At 44.0% G+C, this 24,100-nt stretch overlaps 1 protein-coding gene across 1 annotated transcript in view; it reads right to left on the bottom strand.

Moving 5' to 3' along the window:
- LOC138145837 (dedicator of cytokinesis protein 5-like) overlaps nucleotides 1-22,331 on the bottom strand; it is a 126,208-nt gene extending 103,877 nt beyond the window's left edge. Inside the window, exon 1 of the mRNA XM_069067425.1 lies at nucleotides 21,866-22,331. Within this exon, the coding sequence (XP_068923526.1) occupies nucleotides 21,866-21,908 (43 nt within the window). The 5' untranslated portion in view covers nucleotides 21,909-22,331. The remainder of the gene's footprint in view (nucleotides 1-21,865) is intronic.
- Between the last annotated feature and the right edge of the window lie 1,769 nt (nucleotides 22,332-24,100).

Below are 24,100 nucleotides of genomic sequence, written 5' to 3'. Positions count from 1 at the left end.
AGCACCACAGTTTGAAACCATTGATTCTATAGCACTCAATTCAAATTCAGCCTCAGACACTTATGAGCTGTATTACCCTGGGCAAGGGCCTTTGTTTTCCTCAGTTTCCTTAACTATAATATACAGATAATAATGGCATCTATCCACAAGATTGGTGTGAGGATCAAATGAGAACATTTGTAAAACCACATGGCACAGTTTGGTGCAATATAAATGCTTATTCCCTCATTCCCCTCACTGGATCACAGAGTAAAGGCATAGAGTGAGGGAGGGGCATAAGATGTAAGAAGACTGGAAAAATTGGTTGGGGGAGGGAGGTTATGAAGGGCTTTAAATGAAGCGGATTTTGTATTTGATCCTGGAGCTGATACGGAGCCATTAGAGTTTATTGGGAAGATGAGGAGGTAGTGACATTGTCAGACCTGAGTATTAGGAAGATCCTTTTGACAGCTTAGTGGAGCAGGTGGACTGGAGTGGGGAAAGACTTGAATTAGGGAGACCAACCAGCGGGTCATCACAATAGACCAGGTGTGAGGTTGGTGAAGGCCTGAACCAGGGTGGCGGCCATGTCAGAAGAGGGAAGGAGACATCCAAGAGAGATGCTATGAATGTAAAATAAATCAACTGGTCTTGGCAACAGGTTGAGTACCCAAGATAAGAGAGAGCAATGAATCTAGGAGGGCATTTGGGTTTTGAGCTTGGTTGACTGGAACGCACAATGACGCTCTCAACAGCGACAGGAAATTTAGGAAGAGAGGAGAGTTTGGAGGGAAAAGATGAGGTCAGTTTTGGACAAGTGAAGTTTAAGATGTCTGTGGGACTTCCAGTTTGAGATATCTAATAGGCAGTCGAAGATGTAAGATTGTAGATCAGCAGAGAACATAGGACTGGATAAGTACATCTGAGGATCATTCTTCATAGATGTGATGATTGGATCTGGGGAGTAGATGAGATCACCAAGCAAATAGTCAAGAGGGAAAAGAGAAGGGGGCCCAGGATAGAGTCCTGTGGGGCAACTATTGTTAATGAGCATGATCTAGATGAAGATCCTTCCAAGGAAACTGAGGAGTGGGCACACAGGTAAGAGGAGAGCCAGAAAACAGGGAGGTTCCCCAAACCTAGAGAGAAGTGATTATCAAAAAGAAGAGGGTGATGGACGTTACCTGGCACATAGCTGATGCGTTAGAAATCCTTGTTGACTTGGAAAACTCCCCCCATTGATACAAATCAGCAACAGTTCCATAATTTAAAGTCTTTGGGCAAAGGTACTGGGAGGTTATCCACTCCAGCTCTTGGGAGATTGAGATCAATCAACCAATCAATAAGTATTTATTAATCTCTTCATATATGCCAGACACTGTCCTAAGTAAAAGGTAAAAATCCATCTCTGTCCTCAAGGAGCTCACATTCTGATGTGTATAACATGTACAATAAAAAAAAAATAGTTCTGAATATCTAGCTGAAACTCAGAATTACCTTGTGTTACTGAAGACACTCTAATCAAAAACATATTTCTAAGTCAGATATAAAGTATTTTCATATCACTTGCAAGGCTGAATTACCCATGCCCTTCTTACTGGCATCCATTCAAATCAATCAATCAATACCAGGTTGGGGGAGGGGAAAGGAAGCAAAACAAAAGGGAAAAAAAGCAAAGAAAAGGCAAAGCAGTAATCTCAGAAGGAAGGTCCTAGAGTGAGGAGAAATGGTGGTGGGAGAAGGGGGAAGAAAGGTTGCAAATCACCAGTGAGAAGAGAAATGCAAAATAAAACAGTGCTGAGGCTCTATTCTACTCCCATCAAACTGGCAAAAACATTCAAAAAAGGAAAATTGCATTGGTCTGTCCTGGGACACTTCCCTTTTTCTGCTTTTCTGTCTCAATTGGCTATCTCATTAGCTCCACAAACTCAAGTATCATCTCTCTACAGATGACTTCCAGATCTCTATATCCAGCCCTAGCCTCTCTCCTGAGCTGCAGTGTTCTCAGGGTCAGTCAGACATGAATTATGAAAGGCCTACTCTGTGTCAGGCACTGTGCTAATTGCTAGCGAAACTGAGTCAAAAGACTATCCTAGTTCTCAAACAGCTCACAGTCTGATGGGGAGACAACATACACGCAACAACCCAGTGAACTTCTTGAAAAGAAGGATGATGCCCCATAGGCTTCTCACCAAGACCCAACAATTCATTGGGAGGGAGATAACAGGTACATCGACATAGAAGTAAATGCCAACTAGATATAAAATAAATTCAAGGGAGGAAGAATCTGGAATCATCTATCACAAAATTTCTGTCTTGGAGGTCCTATTCACTCAGATAGAAGCAAGCCAAGTCTGGTGACTTTTATAAACCTCAGTTTCCTTCTTTGTAAACTGGATTAGATGGACTCTTAAGTGTCCCTCTTCTAGTTGTAAAATGTAGGATGACTCTTTGATGGTCTAGTTATCACTGTTATCACAAAGGGACTTCCAGCACCCTTCAAAATGCCATTTCTTTTCATGATGTATTGTAGTCAAAATGACAACATTCTCATTTTGCAAACCAATAATGCTCTGACAGCAGGAGGCTCAGCCCCAGAGGCTGAGGTGAAGGCCAGGGCCACAAGAAAACCAAGTGGTCCAGTAAGAGAACCCACAACTCTGTATTTCCAGTTTGTTTGAGCCTCCAGCCCACACTGCCTTCTCAGAAAGGCTCTAAAGGCGGGGCGGGGCAGGGACTGAACTTTAGATGTAATTAAATATCCTGATGAGACAATGGACATTTTCTGTGAGATCGGAGAAAAGCATTTGTCCTCCTGAGCAACACTCACACATACACACACACACACACACACACACACACGCAAACACACACACGGAAGATGGAGAAGTCCAGAGAGTCCCGAGAGGAGCTGGGGAAGAGGAGTCCAAGAGGGGCCTGGGAAACTCCTCCAAACAGAGAGAGCTCCCCAAGTGGAGAAGGGGGAACAGAAACAAAACACTCATCCAAGGGAAGAAGCTGCTGGGATGTGGTAGACAAGCCTGGGAAGTCTTTAGAGGCACTTCTCTGTGTGTGTGTCTTCCTTGTAAAATGAGCGAGTGTCAGTGGGAGTGGACAGAAAGCCAGGTCTTTCTTGGAGTCCAGAGGACCTGCAACCAGTCTTAACTTTTGCCACATCAATTGGGGAACCCTGGGCAACTCACCTAATTCTTCAGTGCTCCTAGGTGATGCTCTTAAGATTAAATTATGGGAATTCCCTGCATGGATGATTTTCCAGTCTAAACAAACAAAAAATTACGGGAAAAGGAGATGTGGATTAGATCATTCCTAAGATCCCATTCTGACCTGAAATCCCACGATAATATAAGCCAGGAGGCAGGAAAAGTGGCTTGAAGACCAAAAGACACGAATAGGGAACTCTCAAAACAAACCATCAACAGCCAAAAGAAAAAAGCTCCAAAATCACTAACAAGTGAATTGTAACATAAGGCAACTCTGATGTTCTACTTTGTACACATCCAGTTGGCAAAGACATACACAACAGCCCTCTTCTTGCCCCCAAATCTCTTTCTCTTCCAGTTTCCCAATTCCTGGTGAGGGCAATGCCAGCCTCCCAGTCCCTCAGACTCCTCACTGTCACTCACCCCCCATCTCCAATCCGTTGCCAGAGTTGACCTTCCAAACATCTCTTGAAGGAATACTTTCCCTCCTCTCCTCTGACACTGCCCCTACCCTGCTGCAGGCCTTCATCATCGCACACATGGACTATTGCAATGGGCTTCTGGACTAAGGTCTCTTCTCACTGCAGACTGTCCTTCACTCAGCTGTCACCATGATCCTCCCAAGGCTCAGGTGTGACCTTGTCACCTTCCCTTCAATAAACTCCAATAATTCCCTGATACCTCCAGGATCAGATGTAAGATCTTCTGTTTGGCTTTTAAAGTCCCTCACGACCTGGCCTCCTCCTCCCTTTCCAGGCTCCTTATACTACCCTCCTGCTTCAGGTAATCAACAATCCAGATTCAAAGGCTTCCTGATTATCTCTGGTTCCTGAATCTGTACCTTTGCCCTGGAATGTTCTCCTTATTTGCCCCTATCAAAGACTCAAGACTCAGCTCAAATCCCACTTTCTACAAGAGGCCTTTTTTCCCTTCCTCATGCCCCTTCCCTCACTGCTGGCCCCTTCCCTAGAAGGTTGCCTTCCATTTACAAGATATATACCTCGTAGTTATGCATATATGTATGTAACATAAGTATGTAGATAGTTATTTGTATGTTGTCTTCCCCATTAGAATGAGAGCTCCTTGAAAGCAACAATGAAGGGTTTGCCTTTCTTTGTACCCTAAGCATTTAGCACACTTGGCACATAGTAAGCCCTCAATAAATGCTTGCTGGCTGGTTAAATGATTGGAAGGCACACTAAGGCACTCTTGGTGCACCTGTGAACTGGTTCAACCATTCTGGAAAGCAATTTAGAACTGTACCCCCAAAGTCACCAAAGTGTAGATGTTCTTTGGGCTCCCAAGACCACTACCAGACCCACATCCTCAAAGGATCAATGACAAAATATACAACAATATTTATAGCAAGACTTTTGTTTTCACAAAAAACAGGAAAGTGAGTGGGAATGGCTTAATGTATAGCATAAACAATATATAGCATAATATGAATTAATTAAAAATTGAATATTATTATTATTTTTAAAAGCAATGGGGGTTAAGTAACTTGCTCAAGGTTACACGGCCAGTTATTACTTCTGGGTGTGGTGCTGAGTATCTGAGCCCGGATTTGATCCAGGTCATCCCGACACTGGAGCCAGTGCTCTTACTCGCTGAGCCACCTGGCTGCCCCTAAGCAACTGGGGTTAAGTAACTTGCTCAAGGTTACACGGCCAGGTGTTTCTGGGTGGGTGCTAAGTGTCTGAGCCTGGGATTCGATCTCCAGGTCTTCTCAACACTGGAGCCGGTGCTCTTACTTGCTGTGCTACCTGGCCGCCCCAAAAATTGAATATTATTATACTGAGAATTAGTGATAGGGAGGGGCAGCCTTGGAGCCAAGACAAGATTTAAGTCGTCCCTCTAACACATACTGGCTGGACAAGTCATTTAAGCTTTCAGAGTTATTGGCAATTCTCTGATACTATAAATGGTAGTGGGCAGCTAGACAGCATAGTGGATAGAGCTCTGGGCCTGGAGTCAGGAAGACCTGAGTTCAAATCTGGCCTCAGACACTTACTAGCTGTGAGACCCTGGGCAAGTCATTTAACCTTGCTTGCCTCAGTTTTCTCATCTGTAAAAATGACCTGGAGAAGAGAATGGCAAACCACTCCAGTATCTTTGCCAAGAAAACCCCAAATTGGGGTGACAGAGTCACATACAACCAAAAAACAACAAATGGATGGTAAATAAATGGTAGAGAAATTACCAATATTCACTGGCAGTGAATTTCCTTTCCCAATGAAATCAAAGTTCCCATCCCTATCATAATGAAATGATGAAAGAGAGAGATAGATTCAGAGTATCCTGGAAGACTTGTATGAATGTGATGTAGAGGGAAGTCATCAGAAACAGAAGTTTTGTACAGTGACCCTGACACTGTAGAGAATGAGAACTTTCTTAGACTTAAGGACTCTGATCCATTGTCCCATGATAATGCTCCTTAAGATCAGGGATTGTCTGTTTCCTTCATTTGTAGCTTAGCACTATGCCTGACCGAACTTCATCAGTGCTTCCTAGGCTCACTGACTGACTGATCAGGGCAATCACCAAGCACAGCTCAAGAAGAATGGTGGAAAGGCAGTGAACTGTGTGTGCAGAATGAGGACCACACTTTCAGAAACAACTAATACCACACAAATCCATTTTGCTTAATTATGCTTATTTTCTGTAAGATTTTGTTTGGTCAAAGTGGTTTGGGGGGAATGTAGGAAGGTTAGGGATAGCGATGTCGAAAGAAAAAAGCATCCTTGATACATTTTTTTTTTAATGAGCAGAAGAAAGTTCAGGAGACACAGAAAAGCAGAACAATGTTGGTACTATCATCAATTACATATATATGTATATTATACATATAAACATACACATTCCAAGCTAAAATTAATAGACTTATAGTTTCATAGACAATTCTTTTTAGGTCCTTTCATATGGAAATGTTTGTGTTGGTAATTTTCTAGTTCGTAATAGTTTTTTTAAGGTAGAAAAGGAAAACAGTAAATATACAATTCTTCCAAGTCTTTGAAATTAAAGATGGAGGTGTAATGCGAATGTAAATTTTAAAGATCTTCCCTGCCCCTAGGCTAAAGTGCACCAGAAGCCTGGGGAGGGAGGCTTGTTTTTCAGTAGATACTTTTTGATTGGCCAGTGGGTCAATAAGGTTGTTACATTCTCTGAGCCAGGAGAAGGCTATATAAGCCCTGATGTGTAGCTTTGTTTTGGGACTCACTTTGAGAAGTGTTCTGTGATTTGATCTGAATTCTGGGAAGCCGTTCTTGAGAGTCCCCCGGCTTTGAAAAACCCAGAATGTGGAAACCCAGATGTTGACTGGGTATGGATGTAATGGTTGGACAGTTTGGAAATCTGTCTACTTGATGTTTCTGTCTTGATAATTATGCCTGTATACTTTGAGGTTCAGGGAGCTGACCTTTTCTCCTGAACAAGGTAAACGATATATGTCTGACTGATTAAAGTAAGCTTGTTAACCCATTTTGAAGTTGCTTTCCTTTAACAAAGCAGATCCAAGAACCTGTGGTAGCTGCAAACCCTGAGGACGCTTGGGGTGCTTGCTGCTACAGGAGGACAGACTGCCTACAGCACTTCAATCTTACAAAAAGTAAAAAGAATTGATAATTCATCCAGGGATTGGTTGGTATGCTAGTAGGCAGGATGAAGTCACCAAGAGAGTCCTGTATTTGGAGCTAGAGAATCTGGGTTCCAATCCTGGCTCCCCTACTCATTACCTGAAAAGTCACACCCCCTTTCTGGGTCTCAGTTTCACTTTCTGCACAATATTAGGGCTGGATAAAGGGGCTATCAATCTCCAAAGCCACGATCTTCTGTTTCTTCCTTATTTCATGCATGATATGAGTAAAAACGCTAATGCTAGAGATCATCCATTGAACATGAGAGCTTGAAGGAGGGATCACTGGACCCAGAGAAGAGGATCTGGGTCTGAATCCCAGCCCAGCTATAGTCTACTGGGGTAGCTTTGAGCAAGAAATGTCCTTGTCTGGCCCCCATTTCTCAATCTGTAAAAATGAGGGGGTTGGAATATATGATACCTAAAGGTTACTCCAGTGTGATCCTATACTTTTACCTCCTGTCTCTTTCAAGAGTATCTGTGTTCTTCTAGTCAGCTGGTATATATACTTATTCACCTTAGCTGAGAAAAGTTATATTCAAGGCTGAATTAATTTTCATCTTAATTGTCCTCCCTGTTAGGAGCTTTAAGGGATCAAAGGCTTTTCCCAGGCCTCCTGAAGAAGGCAACGCAGGATGGAACATTCACAACACGTGCTGTGTCCAAGCAAGACATTTCATCCAACGTGGAAAGACAGTCAAAAACAGCACAAGCAAAAAAGTGGGATTACCAAGAGGCCATTTGAACAAAAGGACCGTGAAAACGCTGGGATGGCACGGGGCTCTGGGGAAAGACAAAACCAGCTTTTGTCTCTTGATTTGGGAACTGGGTGCCAACCATCCTGACAATAGCATGCACCCTGGAAAAGGGCCAAGGATACAAGGGGACATGGCCCATACATCACTCTGAAAAAAATAAATGAACAAGAGCACAACACTGGTTTGCCTTTCTAGTCTGCCTCTCTGCCTCCCCAAAAGCTGTCAACAAAAGTCCTTTGGACTGAATTTTGGAAATTGACAGTCATTCCTCTAGTATGATGTGAGTTGTGTGTTGGGCATTATGGTCACTGCCCAAGAGACTTCAAAATGGAACTGGGGGAACCAAAATAACAATGATGATTTTTAAAACACTGGATTCCTGGTGTAGGAACTCCTCCTGCCAATTCACTGCTGCATCTTCTTGAAGAGGGTTGCCTGGGGGCCACCGAAGGGTTAAATAAATTAACTAGATCCAAGAGCTTGTATATATCAGAGGCAAGGCTTGAACACGGGTCCTCCTGGCTCCCAAGCCATCTCTTCATGACTACACCATCTCTTGCCTCTTATGACAGTAACAACAGCGGAATAGCAGAGGGAAAAAAGGGGAAGGGAAGGAAACCAGCATTTTTATATTGCCTACTATGTGCCAGGCACTGCACTTTTGACAAATATTATCTCATTTGATCTTCACAACAACCCTGGGAGGTAAGTACTATTATCATCCTTATTTTACAATTGGAGAAACTGAGGCAGACAGCAGTTAAGTGACTTGCCCAGGGTCACACAACTAGTAAGTGATTTGAACTCAGATCTTCCTGACTGTAGGATCCATACTCTATTCACAGGCCCAGCTATATAAGGGGCTTGAAAATTCACAGGAAGCATCATACACAGCATGTCATCTCACTGGATCCAAATACAGATAGTTTTACTCGCATTTTACAGATAAAGAACTAAGGCTCATAAAGATGAAGTAAGGACATCACCAAAGTGTCCCAAGTCATTGTTATGATGACCAAATTCACAGCAATTCACATTTCTAAATCTATAGAGTTCACAAGCTAAATACCCCTAGAAGGCAGGTCAACAATGTGACTCCAGATCTGCAGTTCACTGTTAAAAAAAAAAAATACCTTTTCCTCTTACGTTTTTAAAAAGCATACCCTTGGTATGTGCATAGACATTTTTTTTTATTTTACTTTAATTTATGAAATAAAACAAGCATTTCCATAACATAGTACAATAAAAAGACACCTGTACATCAAACTTTAAATCTACTATACTTTCTCTTCCTTTCAAATATACAACAAAATTATCATGTACATTTCTTTTTAATCCTCCCTCCTTCTGTCCCCGGGGCCAGAGATGGTTACCTTTAGATATAAATAGATACAGGCATAGACAAAGGTTTGTAAAATTATTCTATCCTTACCCTATTTACTGGTTCTTTCTCTGGATGCAGATGGCATCTTCCTTCATATGTCCTTTATAGTTAGCTTGGGTATTTATAATAGACAAAATAACATTGCCCAAAGTTGATTTTAAAACAATATTGTTACTATATACAGTGTTCTTGGGGCTCTGCTCATTTGACTCCTCATTATTTTTTGCAAGTCAAAGATCATTCTTATAATGATTTTATAGAGCTGAGAAAATGAGTGTGGGTTGGTAATTATTGATATAAAATGACCCCTAATTGTCTTTAAAATCATAGCCTCGGGAACAGGAGCCAAGATGCCAGAGAACAGGCAGCAAAGCTATCTGAACCCTCCCAACGTTCCCCTCCAAACAACTTTAAACCAATGCCTAAAGTCAAATTTTGGAGCAGCAGAGCCAACAAAAAGTCAGACATTTCTCTAGCCTAAGATAATTTAAGAGGTCAGAAGGAGAGATGTGTTACACCATGGTGGGAGCCAGCCTAGAGTATGGCAGCAGCACCAGCAGTGGGTCTTTGAGGTGACCTTGACAGTGGCTGAAGCAGAAGCTTCAGGGGCTCTCAGCCCAAAGACAGTAAGGAGGTGTGATAAGATAGAGATTACAGGGTACCCTTTGCTGGCACTGGCTGAACTGGCATTGACTGGCAACTCTATTACCCACAAGCAGTTTTTGGTTCCAGTTCCAGGATGGAGAGGAGTGCTTGTGATTGGTCACAAGGGAGCAGGGGCTCAGGTCACAATTCCAGGGTCAATAGAACACTAGAACTTGTGACTGCAGGGGAACAATGACCTGTCTTTGGTAAAGACCAGAGTAGAGCAGTGACCACACCTCTCCCAGGATCATATCACCTTGGAAGCATCAAAAACTTGCAGACCTCCAGAACTAGACCCCAGAAGAGCAACCTGAAGAAGCCTGAAGCTTGGAAAAATGCCTCCCCACCCTGAGGTGAGCAGAGGTAAACTTTAACATAAAGTTCAAAGTCAAGAAATAGGTTGGAAAAAAAAATCGAGCAAACAACAACAACAAAAATGACCATAAAAAGCTACTACAGTGGCAGGGAATATCGCAGTTTCAGAAAAACATGGCAGGACCTCCATGTACTGATGCAAAATGAAGTGAAATCTGGGGCATCATTGTGGGTAATAACAGCAATTTTGTAATGATGATCAACTGTGAAAGACTTTGTTAATCCAATCGATACAGTGATCTAAGACAGCTTTAAAGGTCTCATGATGAAAAAACGCTATCTTCCTCCAGAGGGAGAACTGATGAACTTTACAAATTGTACAAAAGGACAAATTAATGTGTAATTCTCTCACTTTCTTTAACTTTTTTCTTTTTTTTTCTTTACAGTATGATTCATAGAGAAATGTTTTATATTATTTCACAAGCATAACTGATATATTATTTGCCTTCTCAGGGGGTAGGGGAGGAGTAGGTGGGAGAGAATCTGGAACTCAGAATTTTAAAAGAATGCTAATAAATAAAGAATAAATTAATGAAACATATTAGAGGTGCAGCAAAATATATAAATGTGTATGTGAGAAAGCATAATTTCTCGCATGTATTTGTTAATGTACACCTGGTTTCATCCAAACAGTCTTGTTGACATACCTTAAGTGCCGTTCAGACTTCCTTATATAAAATACTGGAGACTGAGCTGGAGTCCAAGTGTAATTGGCTAAATTGTTTTCCAACTTAAGAAAATGTAATTTCAGATACATAGAAACACTACGTAATCTGTCCCACTTTTTTTCTATTTGTTGTCCTAATTTCTTCTATGTGACCTCCTAGGATGGTATAATTTAAGTATTGACTTAATGAACTAGCATTAATTTTGGGGGGGGTCTGTTTTCTGAGTTACTAAATGCTCTAAATCTTCTATTATCTACCTATAGTCTAAGCCAGAGGTGTCCAAGCCAATAACACTCGAAGTAAAGCTGAATCATATTAAAATGAATTGAGACATGTTTAACAAAATAAGTGAAAATACAATTCTTTGTATTCAATTATCTCAATCATGTCTGAGTATTCATGATACCATTTGGGATTTTCTTTGCAAAGATCCAGGATCTGTTTTCCATTTCCTTCTCCAACTCATTATTTACACATGGGAAAACGGAGACAAAAAGGGTTAAGTGACTTGCCAAGGGTCATGCAGCTAGGAAGTGTCTGAGGCTAGATTTGAACTCATGAAAATTAATCTTGCTGACTGCAGGCCTGACAGTGCTCTAGCTAGCTGTCCAAAATATGATAGAACACAGAGAATGGTAACATGTGGTTTTCTAAATGATCTGAAGGGTTCCTCATGTATGGTTTAGAAGGCCTCCCTTTCTATTTGAGTTTGATACCACTGGTCCAAGCCATTGTTACCTTTGGTTGACTTGTTTCACTTCTGGGCAGAGAGAACAAGTGTTTGCTGCCTGAGGTAGTTTCTGGGACCCTTTGGCCTCTTTGTTATGATGCTTGCCTTATAGTGTTTAAACATCTATCAGTAATAACTTGATCTCACGTCTTTGCCTTTATCCATATTTTCAATTGACCAGCATCAACAGCTCACTAGAATATGCCAGTTTGGATTGATTTTAATAGCCTTCACTTCCTTCTCATTTATCCTTCTAATCTGCTATTGACTTTGACCTTTGTTCTAGCTAGGTAATGGGCTGACTATGCACAGATAACTGACTCTGAAATGAGTCATAACATCATTGTTTTCTGTTTATTAAGCAATTTTTTTTATGCAACATTTCTATTCCTTTCCAAATCTCTGTTGAAGCCAATATTCCCAATTTGCAGGTGTGAGGCTTGGTACTCGGTTCAAATCCTTTGTTCCCCACTCAGTCAACTCTGTTACCTTTCACAAGTCACTGCCCTTTTCTTTGCCTTAAATTCCCCCTGTGTAAATAGAGGGAAGCGACCTCTATTTCTTTTCAAGTCCTTTCCAGCCCTAAATCTATGCTCCTACTGAACCATTCTGTCCAACGTATCCTTTGCTATTGTCCCCTACCAACCTCACATTGAAGTCACCAGGCATAAAGGGAGATTTGATTTGGTTTGGAAGACTGACTTCTTAGGATACATCTCCATCTCCATTCTCTATAATAGATGTTGGCATATGAGTTGCATTCTATCTTCATGGTAATCTATCTGTGTGTAACTATGAGTATATTACTAAAGCTCTCACCATTCCATCACTCAACATCATACTAATTGGTCCATTTATTTAATCATTCCACCTCATCTTTGAGTCTTCCATGTAGCTTCATTCATACATTTGACTCTGGGATGAAGTAAGGTGAATAACTTCTAGGAATAATTTAGCTATAGTCTTTTCATACTTTGTGCTGATCAGACAACCTTGGGAGCACCGTGTTCAGCATTGCGTACCACAGAAGAAGGAGCACACTGAGAGGCTATAGGACCTTAGAGATGGGGACCCCAGGATGGAGAAGGCCCAAGTCCAGGTCATTTGAGTGTTGGTTGAAGGAACTGGGAATATTTAACCTGCACAAGACTTGGGGTGGGGGCGGGGTACATGATAGATGTCTTCAAATATCTGAAGGGCTGTTGTGTGAAAGAGGGATTAAAATTCTTGTAATTAGCCCTAGAGGGCAGAACAGGAGAAAAGCATGTGCATCAGAAATGTATAACTTGATGGAAGAAAACATTGTATAACAATTGGAATTCTCTACAAGTAGGATAGGCTAGATGGCTCAATGGATAGAGTTCTGGGCCTGGAGTCAGGAATACCTGAGTTCAAATCCAGTCCCAGAAACTTATTAGCTATGTGACCCTGGGCAAGTCACTTAACCTCTCTTTGCCTTAATTCACTAAAGAAGAAAATGGCAAACCACTCTAGTATCTTTATCAAGAAGACCCCATGGGGGTGGCCAGGTCGCACAGCGAGTAAGAGCACCAGCTCCAGTGTTGAGAAGACCTGGAGATCGAATCCCAGGCTCAGACACTTAGCACCCACCCAGAAACACCTGGCCGTGTAACCTTGAGCAAGTTACTTAACCCCAATTGCTTAGGGGCAGCCAGGTGGCTCAGCAAGTAAGAGCATCGGCTCCAGTGTCGGGATGACCTGGATCAAATCTGGGCTCAGATATTCAGCACCACACCCAGAAATAACTGGCCGTGTAACCTTGAGCAAGTTACTTAACCCTGATTGCTTTAAAAAAAAAAAAAGAAGACCCCATGAACAGTATGGTCCATGGGATCACAAAAAGTCAGACATGAATGAAAATAGCAAGGATAGGTGGTCTCAGGAAGAGGGTTCCCCTCAGGAAGAGGGTTCTTTTCTCCTTGAGGTCTCCAACACAGGCCAGATGACCATTTGTTGGATATGATGGAGAAAGGATGTAATGTAATGGTTATTTAATAAATGGTTGAGGTGCCAGATGCCTCCTAGGACTGCTTCCAACTCTGAACTTCTGTGTCCAACTAAACTAGAGACTTTGGAGTTGGAACACACAGGTTCAGACCCTGCTTCTGATGTCTGCTACCTGTATGACCTTGGACAAATTCCCTAATCTCTCTGGGCCTCAGTTTCCTCATTTGTAAAATGAGAGAGTGGGACTCTCTAGGCTCTGAGGTCCCTTCTACCTCTAATTCTAGATCCTACATAAGAGGTCCATTACCAACAAACTGACCATGAGGTGATAAATTACTTAACCATGGTGACTCATTGAAATAGGGTAGATACAAAGAGAAATGTGGCATAGTCTTTTCCCTTCCAAAGTTCATAAGAGAGTAGGGAGCATAAGACATGATACAAGCCCAGTGTCATGAGAATTCAGAGGTGTTCTTCACCTTTTTTGTGTCATGGACCCTTGCAGTCATCTGGCGAAGACTATGGACCCCTTCCAAAATAATGTCTTTAAATATGCAAAATAAAATACACAGGATGATGAAGAAAACCAGTGATATTGAAATAAGTTAAAGGTTGTTTGTTGTTGTTGAAGTTTGGGGAACCCAGGTCAAGAAACCTTGATTTAGAGGAAAAGAGGTCCTGGAAGAGCAGGACAGGGCTACGAGGGCCAAGAGAAAAGGAAGATCTAGGATCACTTTCCAGTGGTTTCACTGGAGCTGGGCTTCGTAGGATGGGAAATATTTCAGCTAGCCTACAGGAAGGGAGAACACTCAAGGCATTAGGAGCAAAGTGGGTAAAAGGTCTGTTTCCACGTTCTGGGAATAGTGAACAAGTATTTACTCTAGTTGGATGATAGTGAGTGGGAAGTGTTTAAGCATGTGGGAAACATGATGTGGAAGATAGAAAGGCTGGGGAGTTTCTGTTTTAATCTAGAGGCAAGAGAGTCATCCAAGATTTTGAGTTAGGGAGTGGCATGGTCCAACATGTGCATTAGTAGCTGTGTGAAGGAGAAGGAGCAGCTGCGGGGAGGGAGAGCAGTGAGGGAGATATTGCCATCGTCCAGGTGAAAGGTGATAAGGGCCTAAATTGGGGTGGAGGGTGGTGACTGTGTGAGCAGAGAGAAAGGGACAGATGCAAGAGACGTCATGGAGGTAGAACTGACAAACCCTGTCACTAACTGGATATGGAGGAGGGAGCGAAGGGAAAGCAAATGGATCTGAGGCTTAAACCTGGATGACTGGAAAGGCATCTGATGGCAGTGGGGAACTGTATTGTTGTTATTCACTTGTTTCAGTCATGTCCAACTTATATGGGATTTTATAGATGAGGAAACTGAGGCAAACAGGGTGAAGTGACTTGCCCAGGGTGACACAGCTAGATCTGAACTCATGAAGATAAGTCTTCCTGATTCCAAGCCCACTGTTCTATCCACTGCACCATCTAGCTGCCCCATTCAGTGGGGGAACATTGAACTAAAAAATTATCTCCAAGGTCCTTTGGAGTTACAACAGTTTTTGATTCTAGGACCTGAAGTTCAGGTAAAATGAACAGGAGTTAACATAAGCTTCTCCCCACTCAATGCAAAGAAGGGAACCCAGTGGGTTGAGAAAAGACTCAGAATATGTATAGACTCCATTGGGGAAGATCACTAAATAGTTCCAAGAGCCAGATTTGACTCTGTAGGACAACTATGGTAGCCTTTCCATAAAACTAGCAGCTAGGTGGTGCTGTGGATAGAGTGCTGGATATGAAGTCAGGAAGACCTGAGTTCAAATATGAACTCAGACACTGACTACTTGTATGACCCTGGGTAAGTCACTTACCCCTGTTTGCCTTAGTGTCCTCATCTGTAAAATGAACTGGAGAAGGAAATGGCAAATCTTTCCAGTATCTTTGCCAACAAAAAGTTGGATATAACTGAAAACGACTAAACAATAATTCATAAGATTAAGCCAGAGTAGACCAGTAGGACTGTGACAGATGAATGGTTTACAATGGGGAAAGAAGCAAATGTTTTCCAACTGTCTCTACCACCCTATAGGAGACATTTCTGACAGTGGCATACAGACATTGAATTACACAGCAAAGCCTCCATAAATTAGAAATTTCCCAAACCCAATCTTGATGAAAATGTTCTGTTTGGAAACTGGCTTAAAATAAATCTTTCAGCAACACAAATATTAAATGGATAGTTGGTAACTAACTCTTTTCCAAAGAAAGCATGAAAAGACATGTTTCCACCCTTTCATTGTTTGTCCAGAAAAAACATTTCCATGGTTAGAAGAAAGGCCTCCATGTGGAGAACAGCGTTGCTTCCCAATTATGGGTGGCTCTGAACAACAGAATGTGACTGAATGGGTGGGCACAGGAGTAAAGAAAGAGTGCAAAGTCTACCACAGCCCTCTTCTTGGATTGCACACATGTTCTCCTTGCTCACCTCGACCTCTTGAGGGGGCCTTCGAGAGTCAGCTCAGGCGACATTTTCTTCCTGATCTCACCACCACTCTGGTACTAGCCCCTGCCCACCTGAAATGCCAAGAAATTGCTTTGTATGTATTTTTATTCACTTTTCTAAAAACTTTGTGTTTCTCTAAATAGAATATAAGGTCGTTGAGGGCAAGGAACCTTTCATTTTTGTCTGTGTCTTCAGCACCTAGAACAGCACCTAGACTGTAAGTTCCAAGAGGACAGGGTCACTGTTATCTTTGAATCCTCAAACTGAGCACACAGTAGATGCCTAATAAGTGCTTATATTTAACTGAATTGCTCATCATTCAAGAAGGATCTCAGAATTCCAGAGTTGAAGGGACCTCGAAGGCCATGTTGTTTAACCCAATCATTTACCAATGAGAAAACAATGATTTGTCCAGGGTTGCACTGCTAGTAAGTGTCTGAGGCCAGATTGGGACTTAGGTCTTCCTAACTCTGGGCCTGGTTTCTATCTACTGCACCAAAAATTTCAATGATTAAGTCACTCCCCCAAGGTCAAAAATGGGAAATGAGTCCAGGCCAGGTTTCCCTAACTCTGCAGTCAATACTGGTAGAAGGTGCATTTATAGAAGCAAAAAGAGTCAATGGATCTGAACTCAAAACCCTGCTCAGATGTTCGCTTGCCTATGTGACACTGGGCAAGTCATTTAACTAGCTACCTCCTTTGTTGTACCTTCTAAATCTATGATAGTTTGACCTGGGTTCAATTCCTGACTCAGCTACTTCTGCAGGCAAGTGACTTCCTCTTGCCGAGACACTTTCCTCCATTATGTTATTGTTGTAGTTTAAAGAGAACTCACTAGATGACCTGTCTCTGCCCCTCATCTCTTCTAACCCCTTAAAGCCTTTTATAATCTGATTCCAATCTAATTTTCTTTTTCTTTCTTTAATTACAATATAAATATTCATTAAAGGATAGAGACAGAAGAACAGCAAACATGCTGCTTATGCAATAAAGACATTGATGGCTGTGGTGCTGATTCATTCACACACAGGCTACTGGATCCTAAAGTCCTTGAGGGCACAGGCCACATCTTGATTTTTCTGTTTTACCAACAGTCTCCCACTGCTGTAGTGCAGTGCTCGGCAGGCATGAGATACTTATGTTGACTGGAATAGAACGCGTATTTTTTGTCCTACTATGTGCTTCTCTACTAGATACTGGTAGAAGAGAAAAGAAAAAAAGATAATGCATTTTTCTATAAATTCTAAACTACTTTTCTAGATAGATTTCAAATCTCTCCCTCACATGTATTTCAAGTTCCAGCAAAATAGACCTGTTGGCTATTATCAGGTAGAAAAAAAAATCTCATTGCCGGACTCCATGCTTTTGCAATAATCCATGCCTAGTATGTTTTCCCTCCTCAGCTCTGCCTCTTCGAATGCCCTTCAAGTGTTTCCTTCAAAACTCTGTTCCAAGGCCCTGTTCTCCAAGAAACACTTCCTGCTTGTGCCCATTCCCTGAAATTTTGCACAGATTGCCTCTGGGGCCTGGAGTGCCCTTCATTCTCGCTTACCCCTCTTAAAATCCAGAGATACTTTCAAGGCTAGTGTCCCCACAGGAAGCCTTTCCTGACCCCTCCTAGACAAGTTGTAAGTGCCACCCCAAAGAAGTTTCATGTGTGTATGCACGTATTTATATACAAATATACACACATGCATGTAGATATGGATACATTTATCTGTATATATGTTATATGCACACAGAATGCAAATTCCCTGAGGATGGGCAGTTTTATTTGTCTTTGTATACAGGGTCTGGTGCAAAATACATGCTTTTTTAATTTAATAACTTCATTAATAGTAATAATAAGAGTTAACATTTAAAGACCTTTAAGGTTTGCAAAGCATTATGTATGTACATATAATGTGCATGTGAGTATATATCTCATTTGGTTCTCACAATAACACTGACAAATGCTATTATTATACTCATTTTACAGCTGAGGCTGGGAGGTAAAGTGACTTGCACAGGGTCACAAGCTAGTAAGTGTCTGAGGCTAGAATGGATCTTAGCCTTTCCGATTCCAGATCCAACACTGTCTATGACCCAAGGATCAAAGATCTAGCTCTGGAAGAGGGCTCAAAGGCATCAAGTTCAATAGCCCCATTTTTACAGATGAAGAATCTGAGAATTTGACTGGGGTCACCAAAGTCCTGAGTGCGGGGCAGGCTCTTTGGTCCTCTGGTCTGCACCCAGCACAGCCTTTCAGAGGAAAGTAAAAAGGCAGTTACCATGAAAGCTGAGATCAATGGGCAGAAGAGCAAGTGAGAAATTCTCACACACACACATATGCATGCACACGTACACGTTTACATTAAAAAATTACTGGGAGTATTGACTGCAGGACTAATTATACTAGCCAAAAGCAGATACCTTCCCCAATTTTCCTAAACTCTCACCCCTCAAAAAAATTTTGACTCTAATAACATGTTCCACCACCCTGGTTTTCTCCCAAGCTGGGAAGCCCACACCAACAATTTATGGCTAAGAGTAAATCCATACCCCCCTAGGAGAGAAAGCTTCTTGTTCCTCCTCCTCCTCCTCCTCCTTTTCTTTCTTCTTCATCATCATTTTAAAGATTTAAGATATAGTGGAAAGAACAAAGGAAATCAGCATATATGTAAAACACCTTCATACCTACTATGTGCCAGGCACTGTACTAAATATTAAAAAAAAATCTCATTTAACCCTTACAACAATTCTTTGACGTAGGTGCTCATTTTACATCTAAGAGGAAAGGCTGACGTGTGCAAGGGCACACAGCTAGCAGCTAGTTAGTTACTAAGGCAGGATTTGTGCTGGTCTTCCTGATTCCAGGCTCAGCACTCTATCCATTGCATCACCAAACTGTCTGCAAGCTTAGGGCACTTTCTTGGAGTCAGAAAGACCTGAGTTCAAATCTTCCTTCAGATCCCAGTCGCTCTGGGCTGGTGACTTAAGCTTACTATTTCTGCTTCTCACTTCTATAAAGTGAAAGGATTGAATTCTGTGGTCTCCATCTATGCTCTCTTGCTGTTCTAAAAATATGACCTTATGATGGGAACATTTTCAAAAGAATTGAAAGCAAGCAACAATCATTTTTTAAATGCTCCCAGAAACTAATAGGAGAAAAGCAAATGAGGACAACCCTGAAGCTTTTACTTCATAACCATCTCATTGGAGAAGGTGATCAAATAAATGGGCACAGTCCATGTTGGATGATGAGTCCAACATTGACAATGCAAATGTGAGCAGCCAGGAGGCAAACTAATATAATTGTTGGTAAAGCTGAGTCAGTCCAACTGATTTGGAAAACAATTTGAAATTAAGAGGAAACAGTTACTAAATGGGTCATGCCCTTTGATCCAAAGATCCTATTACTGAACATATACCCCCAAGGAGGTCACAAATAGCAGCAAAGGGCCCCCACATACCAAAAAAAAAAAATTATAATAGTATTTTTTTTTTGTGGTGGCAAAAAATTAAAAACAAACATGGAAATCAAATGGTTGCCCACAGACTGGGGAAGAGAAGATGGTTGTGCTACCAGAAATATAGAGGCCAGAATGCTGAACTGGAATCTGGAAGACCTGGGCTCAGCTCTTACCTCATACAACTACTGCCATGGCTGTGTGCCCCTTGGTAAATAATTCAACCTCTCTGTGCCTCTTTTTCCTCACCTCTAAAATATAAGACATTTGAGAACCTCTATGGCTAACTCTCATTTAAGCACTAAATCTATGATCATCTGAAACCACCAATAGGAGAAACTCAGGAAGACTTGTGGGAACTGATACAGATAGCACAAAATGAAGGGAGGAATTTTCCTTCCTTCCTTCTTCCCCCCTCACTCCCTTCCTTCCTTGCTTCTTCCTTCCTTCCTTCCTTCCTTCCTCCCTCCCTTCCTTCTTCCCTCCCTCCCTTTCTTCTTCCCTCCCTCCCTTCCGCCTTCTCTCCCTTCCTTCCTTCCTTCCTTCCTTCCTTCCTTCCTTCCTTCCTTCCTTCCTTCCTTCCTTCTTTCCTTCCTTCCTTCCTGTTTGTCTTTCTTCTCACAATCTTGAAAAAGAAATCTAGCTAACCAGTGGACAGTGCCCTGAGTCTGGAATCAGGAAGACCTGAGTTCAAGTCCAGCCTCGGACACTTACTAGCTGTGTGACCCTGGGCAAGTCACTTAACCCCGTTTGCCTCGGTTTTCTCATCAGTAAAGCTATAGAAGGAGCTACGGAAGGAAAGGACAAACCACTCCAGTAGCTTTACCAAGAAAACCCCAAAAGGGGTCCTGAAGAGTCGGAGGGTACTGAAACAAAATAACAAAAGATAAGGGAGATTCCGCAGAATGTAATGAGCAGTGTTGATTTCAGAAGCCTCTACCCCCTGGGGCGAGTCTCTGCTCCCAGAACCTTAGTTTCCTGATCTTTGAAATGAAGAGTTTGGACTGGGTAACATCTGAGGTAGAAACCAGGTTTATGATGCTCAGACTCTCTCAATACAGAGGGCTTAATTAAGCGCCGTCGTCCCTGAGGGAGGTTGTGTTTAACTGCTTTTCTTTGTTAAAGGGAGGTGGGGGGAGAGAAGAGGTTTCTAGCAAGTGAGAAAGATCCAAGAAACAGCAAAAGTATTATGTCGATAACCTTTTTTTCCCTTTTTCTTTGAAGAGCAAATCCACACCAGCGAGTGATGAGGAAGAGCCTAGGTGTTCATGGCCAGCGTTTGTGAGCCTGTGATGAAGTCAGAGTTCAGAGGGCACGTTGAATCTCCACCCTCTGCACACAACAGCCCCAGATAAGCATATGTGCTCAGATGTGTTCGCGTCGGTAAGTGCTGGTCAAGGCTGACTTAGAATCAGGACTTCGGGGCCGGGTCACAAACCCTCCACGCCCCATACACACTTCCTGTGTCTCTCATCACATCCCTTGGTTTTCCAGGCTCACTTAGAAATCTCCTTAAGAGAAATTCTCTTCACTGCATCCCAAAGCCCGAGAGGAGGCCCCTCGGTGTACTACGGTTCTAAAGCTTGGATCCATAAACTTAAAAAAAAACCCAACCCAACAAAACAACAGCACAACTTTTTATTTTCAATATAATCAGTTTCCTTTGTGAAGCGGTGTATTTCATGCATTCCAAAAAACGATCCGGAGAAACAGTCCATAGGCTTCACTAGGTTACCAAAGCGGACCAGCACCCACAGAGCCCAGGAACCCCTGACTAAGGGAGTGTAATTTTCCAAACCCAAATCCCCAACTCCAGGGGGATTAAAAGCAAAGCCGGGACTGTGCTGAAAACGAGAAAGCCTCCTGAAAGCTGGGACACATGATCCTACTTCAAACACGCCAAGCTCAGTCAGTGATGGTCGCGTGGATAACACCGAACAGGTGAGGGCAACTTTACGGGAGGACTCCGGCGCAGTGGAGGAGGGGAATCCTCCTTGGTTCAATGGAGTCAGAGGGTCTAGATTCAAATTCTTCCTCGGACCCTTACAGCCAGTTTGGGAACTTGGGCATAGTCCTTAACTGACTTTCCTTATCTGTACAATGAACGGGTTGGTCCTCGTGGTCCCTGAGGCCCCTTTCAGCTCATATGATCATAGGAACCCCAGCTATGTTCTGGAACTCAAGCCCCAAGCCTGCTCTCCCCAAGCCATCAAAAACACTGACCTCCCCTGATCAGGGAACTCAGGTCCAGAACCCCGACTGTCCAGCCCCTGCAGAATGAAGCTGAGGCTGCTCCTCTCCACAGCTCCCTAGCCCGGGGCGACCCACTCCGGCCAAAGCCGCTGTCCAGAACCGGAACTGAGCTCGGCCCGAGAAGACGCAAGCCTACGAGTCCCCTCTCCCCGAGCCATCAGCAGTACCCTCCTCCCCCGCGGGTCTGCAGACTCGGGGGCTAGAGGCTTGGGCTGCTCCAGGATCTCCCCTCCTCCCCCGCCCCGCGCGCCTCGCGATCTCCGGGAGCCCACGGGAGACCGAGGACACGGGCTCGGGACTCACTCACCGACTCCGTATTTCTGTCTCTTGGTGGGGATCCAGCGAGCCATGGTGTGCAGCTGGGGTGGGGGCTGCGCCGCTTCCTCTGAGCGCCCCTACTCCCGGGAGCGCAGATCCAGCCGCCGCCGCTGCTGCCGCCGGACGCCCGCCAAACTCGCCGGGGCCCCCGGCTCTGCCGCCATGTTCCCGGCCGCCCGGGGAGCTCTGGAGCCAAACTTTGCTCGCTCGCTCTGCCTTGGGCCAACTTTCTGGGTCGCGTCCCTCCTCTGCGCTCCTGCCCTCGGTCCGATCGACCAGTATGTCAGTCGGTGTGTGGGTCTGTTTCTCTGTGCCTCCCTCCCGGCCAGACGGCCCGGTGCCTGCCTGCAGCCGGAGAGCCCCGGGGCCACCCCCAGGGTCACCTGCTGGCCAGCGCCGCAGCCACTCCTCGGCCCCACCCCCGGCAACCGGACGGGTAGGGGCCGGGTACCTCCCTCCTTCCCTAGCGCTAGCCTCGAGCAGTGGACACGCCTCCCACCCGGCCGCCCCACCCAACTCCAGGCCGGGCCCGGCCCTCCCAGAGCCGGGGTGGGGCGCCCCCCGACCACACCCCGCGGGGCGGCCGCTGCAGGAACTGGAGACGCCCACTATTCATCCTGGCCCGGCCCTCCTCCTCCCGCCCCTTTGGGTCCTCTCTTCCGCCGCTGAGGCTCTCCCCCTCTCCTCTGCCTCCGCGGGTCTCCCCTCTCTCCACTAGCTACCCACTTTCCTCCGCTTGCGCCCGCCGATCCCCGCGCGGTTCCCTCTCTTCCTCAGCGATTCTGCTCGGTCTTTTCCTACTGAACTCTCCCGCCCCGCTCCCTTCCCACACACACACCCGAGACATAGCCAGAGTAGAACCAAAATTTCGAGCTGACTCTGCCTCTTCCATCCCCTCCACCTCCCCCAACCAGATTCCAAACCAGTTGCTGCTGCTGTGGCCCGGCCCAGCGCGGCCCCAGATGGGGGAGGTGGGCTGAGAGGACCCGGAGCCAGTCCTTTGATCAGAAAGTAAAAACCACCCGAGAACTCTAGGGGTGGGGTGGGGCTAGCCGAAGTGGGGTCCAGCACATCCCTACAGGGTTGCACGGTCTCCTGGGGCCTTCCTTCTAGGTCTCACAAAGCAGGACATTAGGCCATTCTCCGGATGAGGAAACTGAGGCACCGTCAGACATCACTTCAGCAGGCATTTACACAGGACCGGCGTGGTAGGAAACTCTGGAGACTTAATGGCCTCAACCGTGGTACTCAGTTTCTTTGCACTTTAGCGTTTGCAACCTTCCAGGGTCCTTCTGGGAACTCCAAGACTTTCAAAGCAGTTTGTACAAACAGCCTTGCAGTAGTTCACGTGTTTTCTACAGTTTCTAGATGAAGAGACTGAGGCTCAGAGGTTCTCCTTTGTATTGCTGCCCCTCCCTCCAGAGCCTCAGCTTCTGAGGGTCGGACCTGGTGGTATTCAATAAATACTCTTGGTTTGGTTTCTTCTTTGTTTGCTTCTGTGGCACCCTCAAGAGAAACCCACCAGCTTTTCTTCCCATGGACAGCTCCATAAGAGCTCTGTGAATTACTACTGGAAAAAACTCTGAAAGGCATTGGGAAAGGTTTATATTCCATGACAAAAGTAAAGGTGTGTGCTCTGGGCTAGTTTAGAGTATATCTTTAGGTCTGAAAGGGATCTTATAGGTCATGTAGTCTGTTCCCCTTATTTTACACTTGAAGAAACTGAGTCAGCTTTGACTAAGTGGCTGGCCCGAGGCCACACGGATAGTAGAATGACGAATCAAAAACTGAATTCATATTCAGCTCTCCTTTCCTCTATCTCATGCATCATCACACACATGAATAATAACTCTCTCTCTCTCTCACACACACACACACACACCCAAACACACTCTCACTCACTGCCATTTAGCTAGGAAGGAAAAGGGACCAGGAACATCTTTCTTTCTTTTGCTGATACAGTTGACAAGGTCCAAGGGAGGAAGTTATCCCAAGGAATTTTCCTCTGGTCTTTCCTGGATAACTCTTGACCTTGCAGGTCACCACCCCCTGGTGGAGAACCACTGCTCTAGTCCTAGAGGGCTGTTTATCCATAGAATTAGGCCAGCATCTGAGCCCACTTTGCCCAGCTCCCAATATCCCTTCTAGGAGGGTGGTCTGCTTTCTTTCAGCCCATGCTTAAAAGGATGCAATTGTTCTTGTAATCCACAGACATTTTGCCCTC

Source organism: Petaurus breviceps, unplaced genomic scaffold, assembly GCF_028583685.1.
Source record: "Petaurus breviceps papuanus isolate PSGF00001 unplaced genomic scaffold, PetGlider_PUasm1.0 139, whole genome shotgun sequence".
In the NCBI taxonomy this organism is placed as follows: domain Eukaryota; kingdom Metazoa; phylum Chordata; class Mammalia; order Diprotodontia; family Petauridae; genus Petaurus; species Petaurus breviceps.
The sequence above is the reverse complement of the archived record's forward strand: the minus strand, read 5'-3'. Positions and strand labels throughout refer to the sequence as shown.